This window comes from Sphaeramia orbicularis, chromosome 24 (assembly GCF_902148855.1).
Source record: "Sphaeramia orbicularis chromosome 24, fSphaOr1.1, whole genome shotgun sequence".
NCBI lineage: Eukaryota > Metazoa > Chordata > Actinopteri > Kurtiformes > Apogonidae > Sphaeramia > Sphaeramia orbicularis.
The window spans coordinates 32,533,988-32,554,228 of NC_043979.1; the positions used below are offsets into that span (position 1 = coordinate 32,533,988).

The 20,241-nt window shown below is 36.0% G+C and overlaps 1 protein-coding gene and 1 long non-coding RNA gene across 11 annotated transcripts in view; one reads left to right on the forward strand and one right to left on the reverse strand.

The window, feature by feature from the left end:
* gphnb (gephyrin b) overlaps positions 1 to 20,241 on the forward strand; it is a 185,951-nt gene that overhangs the window by 146,011 nt on the left and 19,699 nt on the right. For 6 of the 10 annotated variants that reach the window (XM_030128394.1, XM_030128395.1, XM_030128397.1 and 3 more), the window contains 3 exons: positions 4,620 to 4,676; positions 8,355 to 8,397; positions 11,882 to 12,019. In XM_030128394.1, coding sequence (XP_029984254.1) covers positions 4,620 to 4,676; positions 8,355 to 8,397; positions 11,882 to 12,019 — 238 coding nt within the window. The remainder of the gene's footprint in view (positions 1 to 4,619; positions 4,677 to 8,354; positions 8,398 to 11,881; positions 12,020 to 20,241) is intronic. The other 4 variants (XM_030128405.1, XM_030128398.1, XM_030128401.1 and 1 more) reach the window with 1 other exon arrangement.
* LOC115415009 (uncharacterized) lies at positions 1,946 to 19,955 on the reverse strand. The gene is made up of 3 exons (XR_003934751.1): positions 19,680 to 19,955; positions 11,032 to 11,036; positions 1,946 to 1,957 (listed from the first exon to the last, which is right to left on the reverse strand). It is a non-coding gene; the product is annotated as an uncharacterized LOC115415009 (long non-coding RNA).

The following is a 20,241-nucleotide window of genomic DNA, read 5'->3' on the forward strand; positions in this document are numbered from 1 at the left end:
TTGTGATGTTAAAATGGGGTCATGAACCAAAAAAGGTTGGAAACCACTGCTTTAGGATGTAGTAATGTGCATCAAGCTTATCATTACAGTGAAATAAACATCAGTATCTTGGTGAAGGTACCCACTCTCCTTTGACATAACATTGGAGTTTGTCTCGGTACAAATTGCAGGTCTGTTGAGCCCCATCCCACACTTGATCCTCCCTGACCAATCAGTAGTCTGGAGTATTTTCATGTAATTTTCCAGCTCACCTGGAGCCTCAACAGAGGGGTTTCAAAAACAAAAGAAAAAAAAAAAAAACTGTTTGCAACTCTAGCGTGATTCAAAAGAAGAAATGGTCAGTCAAGTTGAGCCGGTACAGCAGTGGAAAAGTGCCCCTCAGCACGCATTCCCTCACTATGGTGTCTTGTTTCTGCTGTCGTTTCCTCCCTCAGGCTGTTGCCTCTGATCCCCAGGGAGAAGGACTTAGCTCTGGATTGCCACAGAAGCATTTTGTCCTGCCCTCTACCACTGTGTCGCTATCACCCCAGCATTTTGTCCTCTGCTCCATCCCTCTCCCTCTTTTGCTCTGTCCCGCAGGGCAAGGCGGTTGAAGCCAGTTGAAACAAGCCTCCCTGCTCTGTCACAACCCTCTCCTCCTCACGGCGGACGGATAAATCTCCCCCTTTTTGCATAATTTGTTTGACAGCTCCTTTGTTTTGTGCTGAGCTCAGCACCATGGCGGTTGCATCCCATCATTTCCTGGAGCGTCTTTTTAACTGGCTGGTTATTGGCCCATCGATTTTTTTTTTTTCCCCAAGTGGCTCGCAGCCCCTGGGCCATGTGTCTCGCTGACCTGGCCACGTTCACTATTCTACGCGCGTACCCACCGCCACCCTCTTCCTAGGCCATTGATCTTCTTGGCAGATCTCCATGACAACCTGTCGTCAGGCTGGCTTCCGCGGTGACGACGGGGTTCGGTGTGAAGTGTGATTAGAGTTTCTGGCATGGAGGCAGTTGTTATTTTATTTTTCCTGTGTGTGTCTGCATTTCCAGCATTCTGCAGCGTGGCATTAAGAGTAGTTCAGACACACACAGACATGAATGTGTCAGCTTATTTTTTTTATTTTTTTTTCATTTCTACGTCTTTTCTTTTGCTACTTTAGGGAGTTTTGTGACATGCTGAAATTGTTCTTGTGTGATGCGTGTGTGTTTACATTTGCATCTCTCATTTTTTGCCCATTCTCTTCTCTCACTTGTTCGGTCTCTCAACAGTAACAGGGGATTTCAGAGGAGGGTAGATTAGAAATGAAAGAGTGTTTGACTGCTTTTTTTGCCTTGTCCCCCTACTTACATCTAACACCCCCATTCTGCTTCTTCACTCATTTTCCACATGTTTTTCCTCACTTCCTAGCATCCCCCCTGTAGCTTTTTCACTGTGTTCATCTCCATATGCAAACTGTCTCCCCCCATGGCACTCTGATGGTATGATCTTTTCTGCTGTGCTATTTTTTGCCACACTGAGGTCTTGTTTTCCACCCGTGTCAGTCTTAGTGTCATCACTCCACAATGCATCAAGGTTTTCAGCTTTGTTTTAGTTAATGATGAATGGAAATTTACTGTATAAACCCTAGCTGTAGGGCAGACTAACAATATATTACATAAAGAAGTATGTTAAATTGGATTTGGAAGTCGAAAAACGTGTGATTTCTTGTGCTTTGTCTGTTTGTCTACGAGACCATAGGTAGATTTTGCAGTTACTGAGACTCTGATGTAATTCTGTTCTGTGTTTATCATGTCATTTTTTGTAATTATCAGCCCAGATGTCCTTAGCAGTTTTTTTTTTGTTGTTTTTTGTTTTTTTTTAGCGAGGCACATCTTGTTAGAAAATATCCAAGTTGTCGATCGTTAGTTTTCATATGTGCTTTTCAATGTCCGTAAGTTTGATCTGTGTCTTGCTGTAGCTGTATTTAGCTCCCTTAATCCCCACCTTCTTTTCTTTTCCATCTTTTTCTTTTTTTTTTTTTTTTTTTTCATATTTCTTGCTTTCTTTATCTATGAGGGCTTAACGGTGATGGCACATATCTCCCAGCAACCACTGCTTTCACTAAAATAGATGGAAATGTTCTAGAACGGTTTATATGAGTTCCACCACAGAATGATGATGATGATGATTAAAAAAAAAACTGAGTAAAAAAAAGGTCATGTATTATTTTACGCATGGAGGAATTTTTAATCATTAACTAAACAGAAGTCATTTTAATGTTTAATGATGAGATTAATGGGATAGATCTAATGCAACCCTATATTTAATTTAAAGCTAATATCAAATAAAGATGCGTTGAAGGCTAGGGTTGTAATTCTGATTCTATATTCATATTTTTATACAGAGATACTGTTAAAATAAACACTCGTGGCAATAAAGTAGCATGTCCCTCAATGCAACACTTTGTCCATTAGCAGTTTTATCCTTAGAACTAATCTAACATTCCAAAAATTATCTTTAAAAAATGAGCATGTGTCAAATGTCCAAGTCAAGGTGAGCATACATTTAACTTTTTTTTTTTTTTACTAAGGTTACATCATAATAGAAGCACAATAGCATGGGTTGTTTTGACATTTTACATCTGAAAAAAAAAAGTGTCTGGGATATCTGTTTTTTAATTTGATGTATAGTTTATATTTTTTAACATTGATTTTATTGATGAAATTAAATTTTATCGATTGAAATTACTCCCATTGAAAACACTGAAAATTTCCCTGTAAGGAAGAATTTTTGTGCTTTGTCTCCATGTTTTTGGGCAAACAAAGCTAAAAACGTATTACTCAAAGTGTCTCAACCTTCAGTTTCAACTTGACCCTGTTTGTGATTCAGATTTATTCTGCATTCAAGTCTGATCAGGTACAGTTTACTTTGGTGGCATTTCATCTACCTGGCATTCAGTTATTTTCCATCTATAGGAGATCGTATTGTTTTAAACTTTTTTAGATGTGAAAAGGCTCAAAATATAATAAAGTAAAATCAAGCAGACTATTTGTAATGTGTTATTTTTGTCCCTGGAGAAAACCACAGGGAGCCGCGAGTGGCCCTAGAGACACAGGTTGTCTACTCATATACAAATAATGCCACAGGATTGACAGTTACATCGTTTATGGTTGCAACTATCAAAGTGATATTTTTCAAAGCTCTAATTTTTTGATCTTTATCAATGCAGATATTCTTGGGAAATTCATTTTCTTTGGTCTATTGAAGAGTTTCACCTTTATTAGCATGTCTTGGTATTTTTCTTGGATTAAAATGAAAGCAATTACCATAAATGTTACCATAAATGGGGGCGCTTCATGTTCCAGTGATGTTAACCCCATAGTTCCAAATAAAATAATGAAAGGGAGAATTTTTTTTGTCATGACTTGGAAATTTGAGCTTTGTTTCCATTTTAATAGTTTTTTGGGAGTATATGCTTATGGTAAGTTGTGTTGGAACTAAGTGATAAATAAAAAATAATAATAGCATGTCATGAATGTGTTTCTTTGAGGTGTGTACATGGCATTTGTTGCAGTACATATAGGGCACAGGTGTCAAACACGCGGCCCGGGGGCCAAATCCAGCCCTCCAAAGGGTCCAATCCGGCCCTTGGGATGAATTTGTGAAATATAAAAATTACACTAAAGGTATTATCAATCAAGGATGTTCAATCTAAAGTGGGTCAGACCAGTAAAGTAGTATCAGAATAACCTATAAATAATGAAAAGAAGCTAATTTTTCTGTTTGTTTTCGTGTCAAAAAAGTAAAATTACACAAAAATGTTTATATTTACAGACTAGCCTTTCACAAAAAATATGAACAACCTAAACTGTCTTAAGAGAAGTATGTAGTATTTTAACAATATTCTGCTTATTATTAAATGTTTTGTGTATTTGTAGATCCACTGTGATCTATAAGTTGTGATGCACATGTATAAAAGATAAACTGAGGTGTGATATTGTTAAAATTACACTTATTTTTCTTAAGAATTTTCAGGTTGTTCATATTTGTTCATGTTATGTTCAAGTACAGTTTGTAGATGTAAACTTTTTCAGTGCGGAATTTTACTTTTTTCACTCAAAAACATTGAGAAAACTTTGGAGTTGATATTATTTATAAGTTCTTATCCTATTATTTACATTATTTTACTGGTCCGGCCCACTTTATATCTATTAGGCTGTATGTGGCCCCGAACTAAAATGAGTTTGACACCCGTGATATAGGGGAATAATTATAATTAGATGAGCAGTTTGCTTTTTAACTTTCAACTACACCTCAGAATCTTCCAAGTTGGTTATTCTTTTCAGTTGTTTTGTTTTGTTTTTTTTCTTAAAGAGAGTTTAGTTGTAGGTCCTCTAGTACAGGTGCCACATTGAGCCACCTGAAACCCCTCTACTTTTATTTTTGCTCCCTATCTTTTCTTTATACCTGTTCCACTTCTCTTCTTCCCCCTCCCTTCTTCCTCTCTTGCTAGGGCTGCTTGTTGTAGTGGATGCCTGTCTGTCCGTCCGTCCGTCCGTCTGTCCGTCTTGTCTGTCTGTCTGTCTGTCTGTAATGTCGCGGTTGCCGGGACAGATGCACTGATGCCTGTGATTCGATGCTTTATCTCCACTAGCTCCAGTGTAGGTTGGAGGGGCTTAAAGATGATCGCAGGAGGACCTTCAGCTCTCGAGTAACTATCCCACCCCCCCTTTGCCCTTCCCTCACCCTCCTCCAAGGAGCGCGCAAAACAAACGCCCCGCTCCGTGTCCCCCTCCCCTCCTCCTCCTCCTCCTCCTCTTCCTCCTTCTCCTCCTCCTCGCTTGCCAAGCTATCTCTCTGGCTCTCACTCTCTCTCTCTCTCTCTCTCTCTCTCTCTCTGTATGTCTCTATCTGTCTGTTGCCCTGTTACTGCCACTAGTCTCTTTCTGTCGTTCACTCTCGTCACTCTTTGTCTCGCTATTTCTCTGGTCTTTTAGGATTCTTCCTTCCTCTGTCTCCCACGCACACTTTTTCTGTATTGTTTCTGTCTCTTATGGGGCTGCACCTACGCTCAGCTGTGGCAAAAAGAGCCATGTGTAAATCTGTACTATCAGTTTATAAATAAGTTACTTCTGTAAAGTTAGAGCGATATTCATAGATTTGAACCCTCTGGGATCCATGACTCAACCTAAAGGTTAATACTCAAACAACCTGGAACTTTCTCAACCAAAATAAACACCATATCTCTTTCTCTCTCGTCACTATTTATGTAATTTTCTTTTTAGTAACTTTCTTACTGATATTAATAATGATAAATAAGCTAAATTAAGTGCTTTAGAAATGGATCTGTTGTTTCTGACTGTGTTTTCTGGTACAGATATGAAACTGATTGTATTTGTAGTTATTGCATTTATTTATTTGCACATCATAAACAATGAGAAAAAAGAAAAAGAAATGATCCTGTAACTTTCTCATCCAAAATAAATACCATATCTCTTTCTCTCTCATCACTACTTAACTAATTTTCTTTTTAATAATATTCTTACTTATTAGAATAATGATAAATAAGCTAATTTAAGTGCTTTAGAAAGGAATCTTTTTGTTTCTGAGTGTGTTTTCTGGTACAGATATGAAACTGATTGTATTTGTATTTATTTATTTGCACATCACAAACATCAAGAAAAAAGAAAAAAAAATTATCATGCTCAAGTAACACCATAGTGCAGGAGAGGATAGAAGTCAAAAAGGCTCATATAAATTCCTCCCCAGAAATAAACGATACACAAAAGAGAAAGAAAGAATAAAAAATACTACATAATTAAAATAATAATAAAAAATACAAATCAAATGATATGAAACATTACTTTTTTTTTTTTTTTTTCGTAAATTAGTCCTTTTTAGATGCTTTTTAAATAAAGATAAAGAATATGTTCATTGATTATAGAGTTTCATTTGAGAACTCCACCAATGGAATGACATTTTTTTGTTTTTTGGTCAGAAACAGCAGTTTGGAAAAGTTCTGAATCTCTCATGTTCAGAAAAAGGTGTACGCTGTGCCTGTCGCTCTCCATGGTGCTGAAAGACTCACAGAGGCCACTTATATTACACTTACGTTTTTTGTTGTTATTTTTTTATTCTGATTAATAGGAATAAAAACAACTAAAAGTTTGCATTTTATAAAGTGTTGTTTCTGTTTAGCTTATGAGTTATGAATAGTACTAGTTGGTCACTTTGAATCTATGAATATTGTTTCTATAAACCTAAGGGCATAGGCTGTAAATCCAAAAGCACCATTTTTACTTTTTACTTTTATAAACTAACAGTACAAATTTCCACTTTTTCTAAGCTGAGCCTAGACCAGTTTCATCCTTTCTCTTTCTGTCCATCTGTCTGTCTATCTCTGTTTCTGTCTCTCTGGATAACATGCTTTGCTTTCAGTAGCTATGTCTGGTGTGCTGGATGTCTGTTAAGTAGATGCCATCAGACCACTCTAGTGGTCTTTATTGTTTTTGTTGTTTTCTTCCTGTTTTCCCTCCTTTCTGCTATGTATCGGCTCTGTAGTTTAGTGAAGTCTGTCTAGTCCGTGCTTCCCGTTTTTGTTTCCTTATTTTCCCGGGCTGTGGGACCACGTCATGCTGATCCTCATCCTTCCACCCTCTGTCTCTCTCTGTCTGTGTCTTTTTCTATCACTCTGCCTTTCCATCCCTCTTCGTCCACCATCCTACCCACCTGCCCCACCTCCCATTTCCCACCCTCTAACCTTGGCTGTTTGGTGCCCAGTGGTGTCGCAGTAGCCTAGTCATTGGCGGTGAGGGAGGGGAGGAGAAAGAAAGAGGGGGTCGGGTGGGTAGAGAGACCTTCACCTTCACCATGGGTGTTTTGGTTCTCCATACACTACACACTGCCCACAACCAACTTAATGATAAAGTAGATGGAAGGATACGGAGGTTACAAGAGAAAAGAGGATGATCAGAGTCCAAAAAGGTAGCCTAGATAGATAGATAGATAGATAGATAGATAGATAGATAGATAGATAGATAGATAGATAGATAGATAGATAGATAGATAGATAGATAGATAGATAGATAGATAGATAGATAGATAGATAGATAGATAGATAGATAGATACTAATATTGTTACACATATGTAAAAACTGCAGCCTTTAATTCTCTTTGTTTAGTCATTACCTAAGGCTGAGTTTCCCAAAAAAATAAATGTATAGCACAGCACTACAACATAAAGACAGAACATTAACAGCATTAGTGTCATATAAGGTTTGTGTAAAAACACCAGAGGTTTAGGTGAAAATGGAAAAACTAGTATGTGCAAGGATTGTTTTTGTTGTCAACTGCCACCAATCAACATTTTGTTTTATATTTTTGTGTTCACTGACTAGATTAGATGTAAAATATCTTAGTGAAACTGGATATTATCATTCATTACAGTATAAAACCGAAAAACAGTGGTAATGTACAACTACAAGGGAGTCAGATTTAGCTTTTTAGTGACAAATGAAAATGAATATTATGACATTCAACTTTAAGTTTATAGTTTATTCAAGACTATTAGAGTGTAACATAGAGATGAAAGATATGATATAGTAGTGTAGCTATTTTCATTTTATCCAACTGTTAAACTGAGTTTGTGGGAGTTTATTGTTTATTTTTAAGGCGACACCGAGTTGTGAAGGTTTCCTATTGTTTTATGGAATACGTGTCTGCTTCACGAATCGAATATTTTAATTCATGTGGCAAACACGTATGTGCCTGTTGAAAAAACAGCAGGCTTGAGATGGTTTTGGGAAACTCAGCCCAGTTTTAACCCACCATGCTCTCCTCCCCACCTTGCCGTAGATTACTAGTAGTTAAGCGCTAGTGCAGCTACCACGCAGCATCAGCGATTTCCAGAGCATCAGCGATTTCCTCCTGCACCACATCTGAACAGCCACTATCTATACTCTACACTACATTTCCACTACATTTGATGTTACACCGTAGCACAGTTAATACATCTGTTATGACCTTGTGATACAATATTGTCACTCTGTATGTTGTTGCCTTTGTCCTTATATCCCTTGTAGTGTTTTAATCTAATAGTACTGTGACATGTCAGTGTATTTATCAATGTGATATGATGATGTAGTGTACTGTAAGTGATTCTAATGATAATGCAGGAGATGTAACTATCTCCTAACAGCAGGACAAAGTGCACAGTGTAGTGTGACACAGCTCTTGCCAGTGCTTCTGTTCTGACTGTTGTATAAACAGCTTCTCATCTCAAGCATGTCAAAAGAGCAGCTTGGTTTATCTCAAATTACCACTACCTCTGCTCTCTCTGTTCCTCCTGCCCTTCGTTTTTTCTCTCCCAATCACTCCCTTCATCTTTTAGGTGCAGTCACGATGCAGCAGCAAAGAAAATATCCTAAGATCAAGTGAGTAATAAATTTCCGAGTCAAAAGCATTCTTTATTTTTTTTTATGTGTGTGTGTCTATCTGTGAGCCTCAAAACACCCATAGATGGGTTTTAAATGCTGCATGTGATGTGACAATGCGGGTATGGTGTATTTGTGTGTTTGGCTGTGTGTGGCTGTGCATGTTTTGCATGTCTGTGTGTGTATGTGATGTTTTGCCAGAGGTTGTTAAGCCTCATGTTAAGCATCAGAATATGCTGTGGAAGCGTAAGTGTATGTTTAAAGGAGAGAAACTGGGTCAAGGCAAATCAAAGCACAGCGCCTATTCTTCGCTGTGAGGCAGAGAGGCAGTGGGAGAGCGACAAAAAGAGGGAGAGAGAGAGAGAGCAGATTACACATTAGTTACACCTTGCTTTGTTCCTTTTACCTTTGGAATTATTAGAGAGGTATTATTAGACCAACATGGCTGCTATCGAACACCCCTATCATGCAGCTGGCTTCTAATGCTTTTGCAAATAAACGGGTTTATTTCTTGCCAATCCCTCCTCAAGGTGTTCAGAATGTGTTATGGGACATGTATACATATAGCTGCACTTAAAAGCACCAAAAAAACAGTCATGCTCATCCAGGTGTTGAGGAAATTCTGTTATGGATGCACATTAAGTTACAGTGGTGGAAGAAGTATTCAGATCCTTTACTTAAATAAAAGTACTTATACTGCATAGTGAATATAATATAAACACTGACAAACCTTATTTAAATGGACTAAATTGACCCATGCAGATTTTTTCTTATTATGTATATATGTTGGGTTTATTAAATTAATTTTACAGCTATTTTAATATGTATGTTACATTTTGCTGCTGTACATGTTCAAGATTGAGCTCATTTGATCTACTTTATATATTGTCAAGTTGCTTAATCTACAATAATGCATCAAATTTTGTAAGATCATTTTGTGTTTGTAACGTCACTTTTCAGTGGCATGTAGAAAAAAAAGACAACTTTTAATGAGCATGCCTGTTTTCAGCTATGGAACACTGTATTTTCTATATAATCCAAGTTTATTTAGTTTAAGACGGAAGAGAAATTCCTCAAACCATAAAGAAAGATCTCGAAAATGTAGTGAGACTATTTGTTGTTTTCCATTTGTGTTTATTTTCTGTTTTTTTTAATTGATCCATTGATCCATTGGAGTTATTGAGTTCCTCTTTCACATCAGATAATTATTTGTTTCTCACAAGCGTTTATAATCAACATGTTTGTAGACACTGGTTTCACTGGACAGGAAGGGAATGAAAAATTTGAGATTGTGGAAAAATTACTGAAACTGTCAGAAAAATTAACTAGGGTAAAAAAAAAATACAGCATATTCCTCTGAGATTACATTGTGTAGAAGTGTAATGTTACATAATGAAAGACTCCAGTAAAGGTTATAAAGGTTAAAGGTTAACGCACTACATAATCCCCATAGGGAAAATTGATCTTTGCATTTTACCCACCCTAGTATCTCTGATTTCTACTTAAGTAAAAGTGTTTGGTATTATACCGCCACTGTTTATATGTATTAATTGTATATTTTGTCATGTCTGTCTGTCATATGGAGTCTTAATATTGACCTCAACTGCTTCACTGACAGTCAAAAAAAAAAACTTTTCTCAGATCAGTTTGAATCTCTCAGCAGATTTTTTAGGTGACTCTTGAGCCAAAAGAAAATTCTTAAAATACTTTCTTGTCTCCAGAGATAATTGAGTGGTTCACTTCCCTGCCTTTGGAAGAGAAAATATGCCTCTGTTGTCTTGGGATTGAATCCCAGTAGAGCTCTAGCTCTCATCTCTCTCCCCTCTTTTCTGTCTTCCTCTCAACTTTCAAACTGTCTAGATAAAGAATTTAAAATGCTAAAAAGGGTGTGTGGCTCTCCCACCCTCCTTGGTAAAAACATATACTTGTTTTTTTTTAAGTTTTCGACATCTTGACTTGAATTCAGCAAACTCAGGCACAGTCTGAATACGTATTCCTGATTCCAGTTGGTTCAGTCTCAGATTTAGCAGCTTGGGTCTAAAGCTGCACTAGAGACAGACTGATTAATAAGTTTGGCTAAATAATCCACACTAACAGGACATTTACAAACTATCAGTATCAGCAGATCTTGGCTCAGATCATGGTTGGTGGTTAATATTAGGATTCTTAGTGGAAATTACTGAATTTGAAGCAGAGAAATAGCTCAAGATTGAAAACAGCTTGGATGTTTTTTAACTGGTTGCTTCTATGAAACTGGTCCCTAAAAACAGGACATCGGGCTAAAAATTCAAACCAGATGTAGACTAATGTTATGAAGCAAGTTTGAAAGCACTTTAGGTCTATTTTAAAAATAAATAGATAAAAGAGAAACAATTTTTCAGATAAAACAGATTTTTTTTTCAATTTTACATTATATTTAATACAAAAATCCACATGTAACACGGTCAAAAGGACATGAAAATTACGTGCTACTATTTTTTTGAATATCTCTTTATTCTCTCACAGGTACATTTTGGGAATTGAACTAATTATGCAAGGCAGAGTGTTTCACAAAAATGACCGCTGTTGCGATTTATATGTGTTTAAATGGGCAGGTTCTGCATGTAACACAAGCAGACACGATAGGTTACATACAAAACCTGGAATGAGACTGAGATTCATGAAAAACCTGCATGTCTGGATTAGAAAAACCACTAGGATCGTCAAATTTAACACAGTGTCTTCATTTATAGCACTATATAAGTTGATTTCAACCCGTGTTTTCAAAATAAAACGCACTGACACCTAGGTAGTTTTTCCTGTCTCAATTTTGGTCCTATTTTTGGCTCCGATATTTTATCAAAAATTCATAAATTTTGGGATGGCTCAGAGCAAGAGTATAATTTTTTTTTTGCATTTATCTGAGGTCATCATTAGGTACATCCTGGGGGGAAATATGTCTAAATTTCTCTTATTATTGGATCTAAAAAGCTGCCAAATGCCAGGTCCCAAAATGTACCCAGTTTCATAGAAGCACCCAACTTTTCATTCTAAACTGATTTTTTAAGGTATTATTATTTTACTTAGATGTTCCATTTCTACCATTGCTCATAAAGCTGGAATAATTTTGTTTTCAGATATATTCTTCTTTTTATTCCCTGTAGAAATTACCTTTGACCAAGTTCAATGATTATGTATTGAGTCCCAGTTATAATTTATCTATCAAGAAAAAAATCACATTGTCACAATCATATCATGAGAAAAAGTACAAAACATAAAAAATTAATCCAGCTTTATGGTCAAGAGTGTATATCAGTGAGCTAATCAGTAGTGGCTTTTTCTTGCACCTGGTCTTTAATCCACTGATCTTTAGTATGTACTATTACACGACTATTTTATTTTATTTTATTGTGTCAAAAACAGTTTATTAATATTATTTGTTAATCAATTAATTGTTCAGATCCACCCATGTCATGGCAATGTATGTGATGTTACATCTTCTCAGGTCACAGTGCAGTGGACATCACTAAGGTTGCCCGAAGGCACCGCATGTCCCCCTTCCCCCTCACCTCCATGGACAAGGCCTTCATCACTGTGCTAGAGATGACCGCTGTCCTGGGCACTGAGATCATCAACTACAGAGGTGAGCGGGCCACATGTTAGGTTTCTGTTAAACACACTGAATGAGAATGAAAATATCGAGTCGAGTATATTCTAAGAAACCTTCTCCGCGCCCAGCTGAATTACTTTTTGACATCTCCATTGCCTTGGTTACATCTGCTGACATTAGCTCCTGAGTGTGTGTGGAGGCTGAGGTGTCATCCCTTCCAGGTTTATGCAGGATGATGAGCTTGCTAAGTTCATTTGATGGCATTTTTATGATTTGGACGTCTCACTGAATCAGAAGTCTATGTCTGCTGGCCTTAACCCTTTATCTGGCAAGTGACTATTTTTGGTAATTTCTTTAAACATTAAATATGGGGCCAATCTCGTGCCTCAGTGAGGTCCAGAAGCATGTTGGTTTTTATAACACTATACAGTGATTCACAGGGATTTTATAGACATTTTGAAGCTCTAAATAGTGAATATGAGTGTTTTTTCACAGTTTATGACGGTGCTTTTCAACCTTGGGGTCGCCTGAAATTTCTAGTAATTGATTAAAAAAAAATTACCAATAAAAAACATATGGTGAGTTGAGAGAGACAATCCCAATACATAAAAGACATGACAAACTGTGAAGCTGAAACTGAAGCACTGTGGTACTGTTTATCTTTCAAATGTTCATTGTGGTCGGTTTCAGATGCTGCAGCTCTTTCATAATTCATAGTTTGAGTTCTTGTTTGTTCAGTATTAATTGTCAGCCTTGTAAATCCAAGCTGGACTAACTGTACATATTCTGACCAAGGAAAATAAAATTCTCACTTTTTGCAGTAATCTACACCTGGCTTTTCTACCTCCGTCCATAATAATATACATCATATAGACTAAATGTCGTCTAAAATTAACATTTATTTGCAACATAGTATAGCAAACTATTACATGATCAAAAACCAATTCATTTTAGCACAAAAGCGTCTCAGTTTTGAATGTCTGGGGTCGCCAGAAATTTGTGATGTTAAAATTGGGTCACGAGTCAAAAAAGGTTGGAAACTACTGATTTATGACCTTATAACAGCTGTTTTATTGCATGCGTTTACATTTTAGCAAGTGCTGCTCAGATGTTTTATGGTAAGAGGAGGTTGATGACAATGTCCAATAACACACTATAAGGTTGAAATTTTGAATTTCAGAGTATTTCAATGAGTGCGTTATAAAGGGTAAATATCAGTAACAAATACACAAACATGCACACACAAGAAATTATTTGGGATTAGAGGCTTGTGTGTTTTCATTCAGAATACAAAAACCCTTTACAGACATTCATCACAAAGCAGAAGAGAGGAATAGAAAAGGAAAACATTTGTCAGGTGCATTAAGTGGAACATATTTCTGTGTGTTTCAAAGGCCAAAAATGGTTCCCTGTTTAGTTGTTTCCATGCATTGGTGTGGTGTGTGATGTGACAAAAAAAAATAAATTAACAGCATCAGGTGACTATCGAGTGTACAGAATGGAGTGTGCAAAGTGTCTTTTTTTTTTTTTTTGAGTATTCAAACATCTTACAAATCTCTGTTTTACTGATGTCCCTGAACTTCTCCTTTCTCACATCCACACCTGGACATTCAGACACTTATCATCTGTATCTCAGCCCCTTTTTGACTTAGTTTGTAGCTATCACTATCACTATCACTTCAAGGACTCCCCCAATCTACAAGCCTTACATTTTGATAATCTGTTATATCTGTCAGTATATGGAATCAGTATTGCCAGGCATATTTGTATGTTTTCCCCCTCTGTACATGTACAAATACACAATAATTTCATCATTGTGTGACTGTGTCAGTAGTTGTAATCATCTTAGTTTCATTATTACCTATCACAATAATTTACTAAAGAAAAACATCAGATGCAACTGAGGTGCTGTGGTTATAAATAATCTAACTGAATGAAAAATGAAAACGAGCCTCTGGACACTGAAATAGGTGCAATAATCTTTTAATATGCAAGCTGTCTGTCACAGAGCTTCTTCAAGGCACGAACACTGAACACTTGCCAGCAAGATCATAGTAAAATATGATCCTACATCTGTGTTTATGCACTTCTTTTAATGTGATGTCTGTCTAGTTATTCACTCTTGTCGGGAATGTGAGCAGAGCTGCCGTGGGTAGTCCAACCAGAAATCCTAGACACTTAGTATTGAATGTAGTAATGCATTGAAGGCCACTTTTATATTTGGTCAGTGCAGATCTTTTGCCTTAAAATAGGATAATTTTAAGCCTCTGGTATAATACTTTAATGTTTTCCATCTGTATGATTACATATATTGCAAAAAAAAAAAAAAACACATTCACCACGGCATAGATTTTACGGCTTCAAGATGAGGCCAGATAACACTGTACATGTACATGAAGTATTGTAAGTGCAAGGGAAGTTTTGTGAGCCAAAAATATATATTTCTTTGTAAAAATGCACCTACACACTTGAAAAATCAAAATCTTACTAAGTGTATTTTTCTCATCTCTAGTCAAAATATCTCATCACACTTAAAATAAGACATAATCACCTAAAGAGTAACTTTTCAGAGAGATATAAAGAACTTATTTTTAGACAATAGATCTTGAAAATCCTATTTCTAGAAATCTTACCAAGATAATTTTCACTTGTTCCATTGGCAGATGTTTTCGCTTAATTCAAGATTTTTTAGTTAATCCAAGCAAAAACTCTGCCAATGGAACAAATGAAAATTATCTTGGTAAGATTTCTTGAAATAAGATTTTCCAGATCTATTGTCTAAAAATAAGTTCTTATATCTCACTGAAATTTACTCTTTAGGTGATTATGTCTTATTTTAAGTGTGATGAGATATTTTGACTAGAAATGAGAAAAATACACTTGGTAAGATTTTGATTTTTTCCAGTTTATTTTGCTTCTACAGACCCGTTTTTTGCTTTTACAAAACGCTTTCAGCATTTACAAAACTTCTCTGCGTGGTCACAAAACTTTTCTGCGGTTACACTGTAAAGTGGTGTTATTTAAGGTGAAATGGACACATTACGTTTGTACTTCGCAATCGCTCCATTGTTGTGAATGAGGCGATGTCTGTCTATCACCACTAACATTGCTTCCTGTCTGGACCAGGTCTGGACACGCCTCTCATCTAACCACGCCCCCACGTCAAAAAGATGCCACAATGTTTTGTGACCGCAGAAAAGTTTTGTAAAAGCAAAAATCGAGTTTGTAGGGCAAAATAAGTTTTGTGGGTGCATTTTTTAAAGAAATATATATTATTGGTTTGCAAAACTTCACTTGCACTTACAATACTTCACATATGTGTACAATGTTATCTAGCCTCATCTTGACACTATAAGTTTGATAAGTTTATGCAATGTAAAAACTTATATTTCTGTCCACAGTTGCATTATTTTTTTTGTCAAGATCTTCTATTGATGATGGGAGACATTGTGTCATCAGTAAAAAAAAAAAAAGAAAAAAAGAAAAAAATCTATTTACGGTCACACCAGGCAAGGTTATAATAGTTTTGGATTTTTCATTGTGGTTTAGTTTTTAGTTTTGACTTTTTTTCTCTAATTCAGTTAGTTTTAATTAGTTTTTAGAGCAGGTTTGCTAGTTTTTATTAGTTTTCGTTTTTTCTAGATGCTTAGTTTTAGTTTAGTTTTAGTATTAATTTTAGTTTTTCATATTTTTTAATCTTCCTCGCTATTGTATTCAAATAAATCCCAGACAAGACGCTGCTGCATGTTTCCAGGTAGAGTGAGGACCAGAAGACGACTCTAAACCACAAGTGACGAGAAGTGAAGGACCATGAAGTACCGTATGGTGCCGCTAGCTAAAAACTGCTAGAGCGAAATAAATCGATTTCGTATCAATCCGACCTTGACAAAGATGAAAATGAAGGGAATTTTATCCATAATTTTTATACGTTTAGTTAGTTTTGTAAGCACACAATACAGATCAGTTACTTATCATTTTTGTCTTTTAATTATAGTTTTTATTTATTTCAGTTTACAAAAATGTTTTTTCACTTCTAGTTTTCGTCATTTCGTTAGTTTTCGTTAACGATAATAACCTTGACACCTGGTCATTCAGTATATTCAGTTTTTGGCACATAATGTCGCTGAAAGTAGACCTGACCAACTGAATCCACCCCAGATCATAACACTGTCCCCATAGGCTTGTACTAGAGGCACTAGGCATGATGGGTAATCACTTCTTCCACCTCTCTTATCACCCTGATGCATTCATCACTTTGGAACAGAGTCAACCACAAGACTTTTTCCATTGAAACAGTCCAATTTTTACACTCTATCGAACTGATGGTTGTTTAACCCTTTAATGCACAGTGGTCACTCCAGTGGACAGTTATTCCACAGCTGTTCTCTTGTATATTCATGGGTTTTGTTGTTTTTGTTGCATAATCAGCCAACACAATGTACGCTTATGCACCATCCAATACACTCGCATTCATACCATTACTGTAACTTTGCTGTTCTAGATAAATCTAACTTGCAGTGATATGTTTGAGTGTAAATCAATTGTTGATTGTTAGACTGTAATTAACAGTTTTTTTTAAAATAACAAGAAGGTTTTTTTTTTTTTGTATATTATCTCCATGAACTAGGAAGATTATTACTGTTATTAATTATTTAAGACGAAGGGGTGGGATTTTATAAGTTATGCTTCTTCTCGCTCCTTTTCGAATATTTATTATATGTCTTATGTTTAAGTGTTTTGTTTATTTCTTTTCTTCTGTTTTGACATTCATATTCAAAATAAATACATCAATCAATCAAATCAATTAATCAAGTGAGCTGTAACTAGTATTAGAGTATGTTAAAATGTGAGAAAACATCAGATTAGCAGCATTAAAAATGTTTTTATGTCATTGTTTTCATATCACTTTCTGATATACATTTGTTTACGATACGTACGTTTACGATATATGTTTCTGTACTTCAAGAATAAAATGCATGATGTAGCCAAGTGGACATTTTTGTAAATCCGTGAAAAAAAAAAAAAACTCAATTGCATTGTTTTTTTCATGCCTAATGAGGAATAAAAACACTCAAGAAAAGATCTCGACAAAGGTTCTACTGATTCATGCATGAAAGGGTTAAGAAATGAGAACACACTGCATCCATCAAATAAAGGGTTAAAGAACTTTTTGCTGCTGAAAGTTATTAATCACTGGAGTAATTATCGAATGGAAGTCTCTCATCTCTAACTCAACCCAGGTGGTGAGTTTTTTTCAGCCATACTATGCTGTCGTGTCATTTTAGAGTGAATTAAAAATGCATTACAGGGTTGCATTCATTACACTCATCTTTAGTGTTTCTTAACTTTAGTTCATAATAAATCACATGATCCAGTAATAAATGTTCCCATGTTTAAACAGACGCATTAAATCGACAGATTGACACTGAAGTTAGCTCAGCACCTGAGGGTCTAGTCAGCCTTCTGGCAAAGTGGCCTCAGTGCCAGAGGAAGATGACACAGTGCCAGGTTCAGGGCCAGAGGGGAAAACATATTCTTTAATTCATCGCTGAAAATGGGGTAGCAGGGATTGGGGGCAATAATGGCCCACGGCACATATGACTTCTAGATCAATGATGGTAGAAGGATTTTTTTTTTTTTTTTTTTTCCATGCGTAAAGTGGTGTTTCGGGTTTTCGCAGAAGAGAACGAGTCATGAGGTTTAGAGGTGTAGAGCTTTAGGGAGTGAGCAGGAGTGGATTGGAGAGATGAAAAACATAGACAAGAGCGGGAGAAGCTTCTCTGCTGGATTTAGGAGTCTGTGTGTGAAGTGCATATGCCAGAAATAACTAATAATGCGAGTGTGTTTTCAATCAAAACACCTAACATGCATAAAAAAAAAAAAAAAAAGATGAATGAGGGAATATTTTGGAGAGTTGCAGGGATGACAGGAATACGATGCTTGTTTTGTCAGTGTTGTTTTTGGATGAGGCCGCGTGCGGATGGATGAAAGAGGTGAAATTAGGGTGATTGTCTGAATTTTACATCATAAGAAAAGGAGCAGAGCCATGGAATTGTATATTTCTTCCTATTCCTTTTATTTTAACCTTTAGGGGTCTGAGCCTATTTTGGCCATTTTTGAGTACTTTTGATTTTGCCTTTATATACTATATAAAAAAATGTTTACTATACCCATGTTGCAATATATAAAAATCACAATGTCAGTTTTTTCCAATATCGTGCAGCCCTACTTACAAATCATCTCTAACATTTTAATATATACAATAACCGGCAATTTTATTGTATTAAGATGATTAAATAAATTATTAGTTGTTCAAAATATCCTCCTTTATTAATTATTCTAATAGCTCTTTTGTTGTAATTTTACTAATGGATCTATACTAGTTTTTCCTGCTTTTCCCCCATATTTCTGCACAATATGTTAAGTAGGGCATAATCAAAGAACAGTATATCATGTATAGGCCGGTTTCATTTACTACAGGGGTGTCAAATTCATTTTAGTTCAGGGGCCACATTCAGCTAAATTTGATGTGAAGTGGGCCGAACCAGTGAAATAATAACATAATAATATATAAATAATGTCAACGCCAAACTTTTCTCTGTGTTTTAGAGCAAAAAAAGTAAATTTACATTATGAAAAGGTTTACATCTACAAACTATCCTTTCAAAAGATGTGAACATGAAAAAACTGAAAAAAATAAGTGTAATTTTAACAATATTCTGCCTCAGTTTATCATTTACACATGTACATTATAACTTACAGATCACAGTGGATCTACAGATACACAAAACATTTAATAACAAGCAGAATATTGTTAAAATTACATTTATTTCTCTTAAGAAATTTCAGGTTGTTCATATTTGTTCAGGTTATTCACATTTTTTGTGAAATTATACTTTGTTTTAGTGAAAATATTTACATTTACAAACAGAAAAATTTGGAGTTGTGAGTATTTCTATGTTATTATGATAGTATTTGACTGGTCCTGCCCACTTGAGATTGAATTGGTCTGAATGTGGAACCTGAACTAAAAAGATTGTTAATATTTTAGTGTCATTTTTGCATTTCACAAATTCATCCCAAGGGCCGGACTGGACCCTTTGGAGGGCCGGATTTGGCCCCCGGGCCACATGTTTGACACCTGTGATTTAGTAAGTCCCTTGTTTTATACAGTGTGCCTGTAGATTTGGACTTTTTACTTTTAATCTACTCAATATGGGGTTTTCCAACACAGTTTACTATCCTCACCGTAACTGTTGCTGTCACTGTCTTTACTTGTAATGCATGCAGAAATGACCAGAAATAGTCACTTGCCCAATAAAAGGTTAAAAACATTTCTTAGATAAATATCTTAACCTCTTCCCAGCCTCATGTCCTGGTCCCAGGGCGTAGATGATATTATTTTTAATAACACCCATATACACCTCTCCCTCATTAATGCACTTCCACTTGTCACATATCAAATGAAAGCTAACAATGGCTAACAATGTCATCTTTCCGGGTATATAAACATTCTGAAGTGCATCAGTAGCACCGCATACACAAAAGGTTGTTTTCCAGAAAAGCAAAATATGAGAAATTTGTCTTTTCTTCTCTTTAAAGGTTGTCATCAGATCAATCATCTATTGATCCGGACATATGTGGTCTTGTTGTCCTCATAACAGTCAATAACATAATCCAGTAAAGTATTTACGCACGTAAAATCCACAAAGGCACAGAAACTGCAGGAATATTTGTCCAACCTGAGATCTATGTTGGTGATTTTTCCGTTTTCCTCAAAGATAATGTCCATAATTTACTTTTTCTGCCGGTAATACCAGTATAGATTGACAGACCAACTTCTTACTTTTTGATTGACACCTAACTTGGCCAATCTAAAGCATCCCAGGGGTGACTGACAGGAGGGATAGCCAACCAAGTGTCAGAGACAGGTAAATGGTCATGCCCAGCTCACACTGCTACTGTTCAACAAATTTGGTCACATTTACAGGGTGGGGAAGCAAAATTTACAATATTTTGAGGCAGGGATTGAAAGACAGTGTGTGACCAATTAGTTTATTGAAAGTCATGAGAATTTATTTGCCACAAGAAAATTGACATCATAGAAAATGTTTTTATTCTATGTGTCCTCCTTCTTTCTCAATAACTGCCTTCACACGCTTCCTGAAACTTGCGCAAGTGTTCCTCAAATATTCGGGTGACAACTTCTCCCATTCTTCTTTAATAGTATCTTCCAGACTTTGTCGTAATAGTTT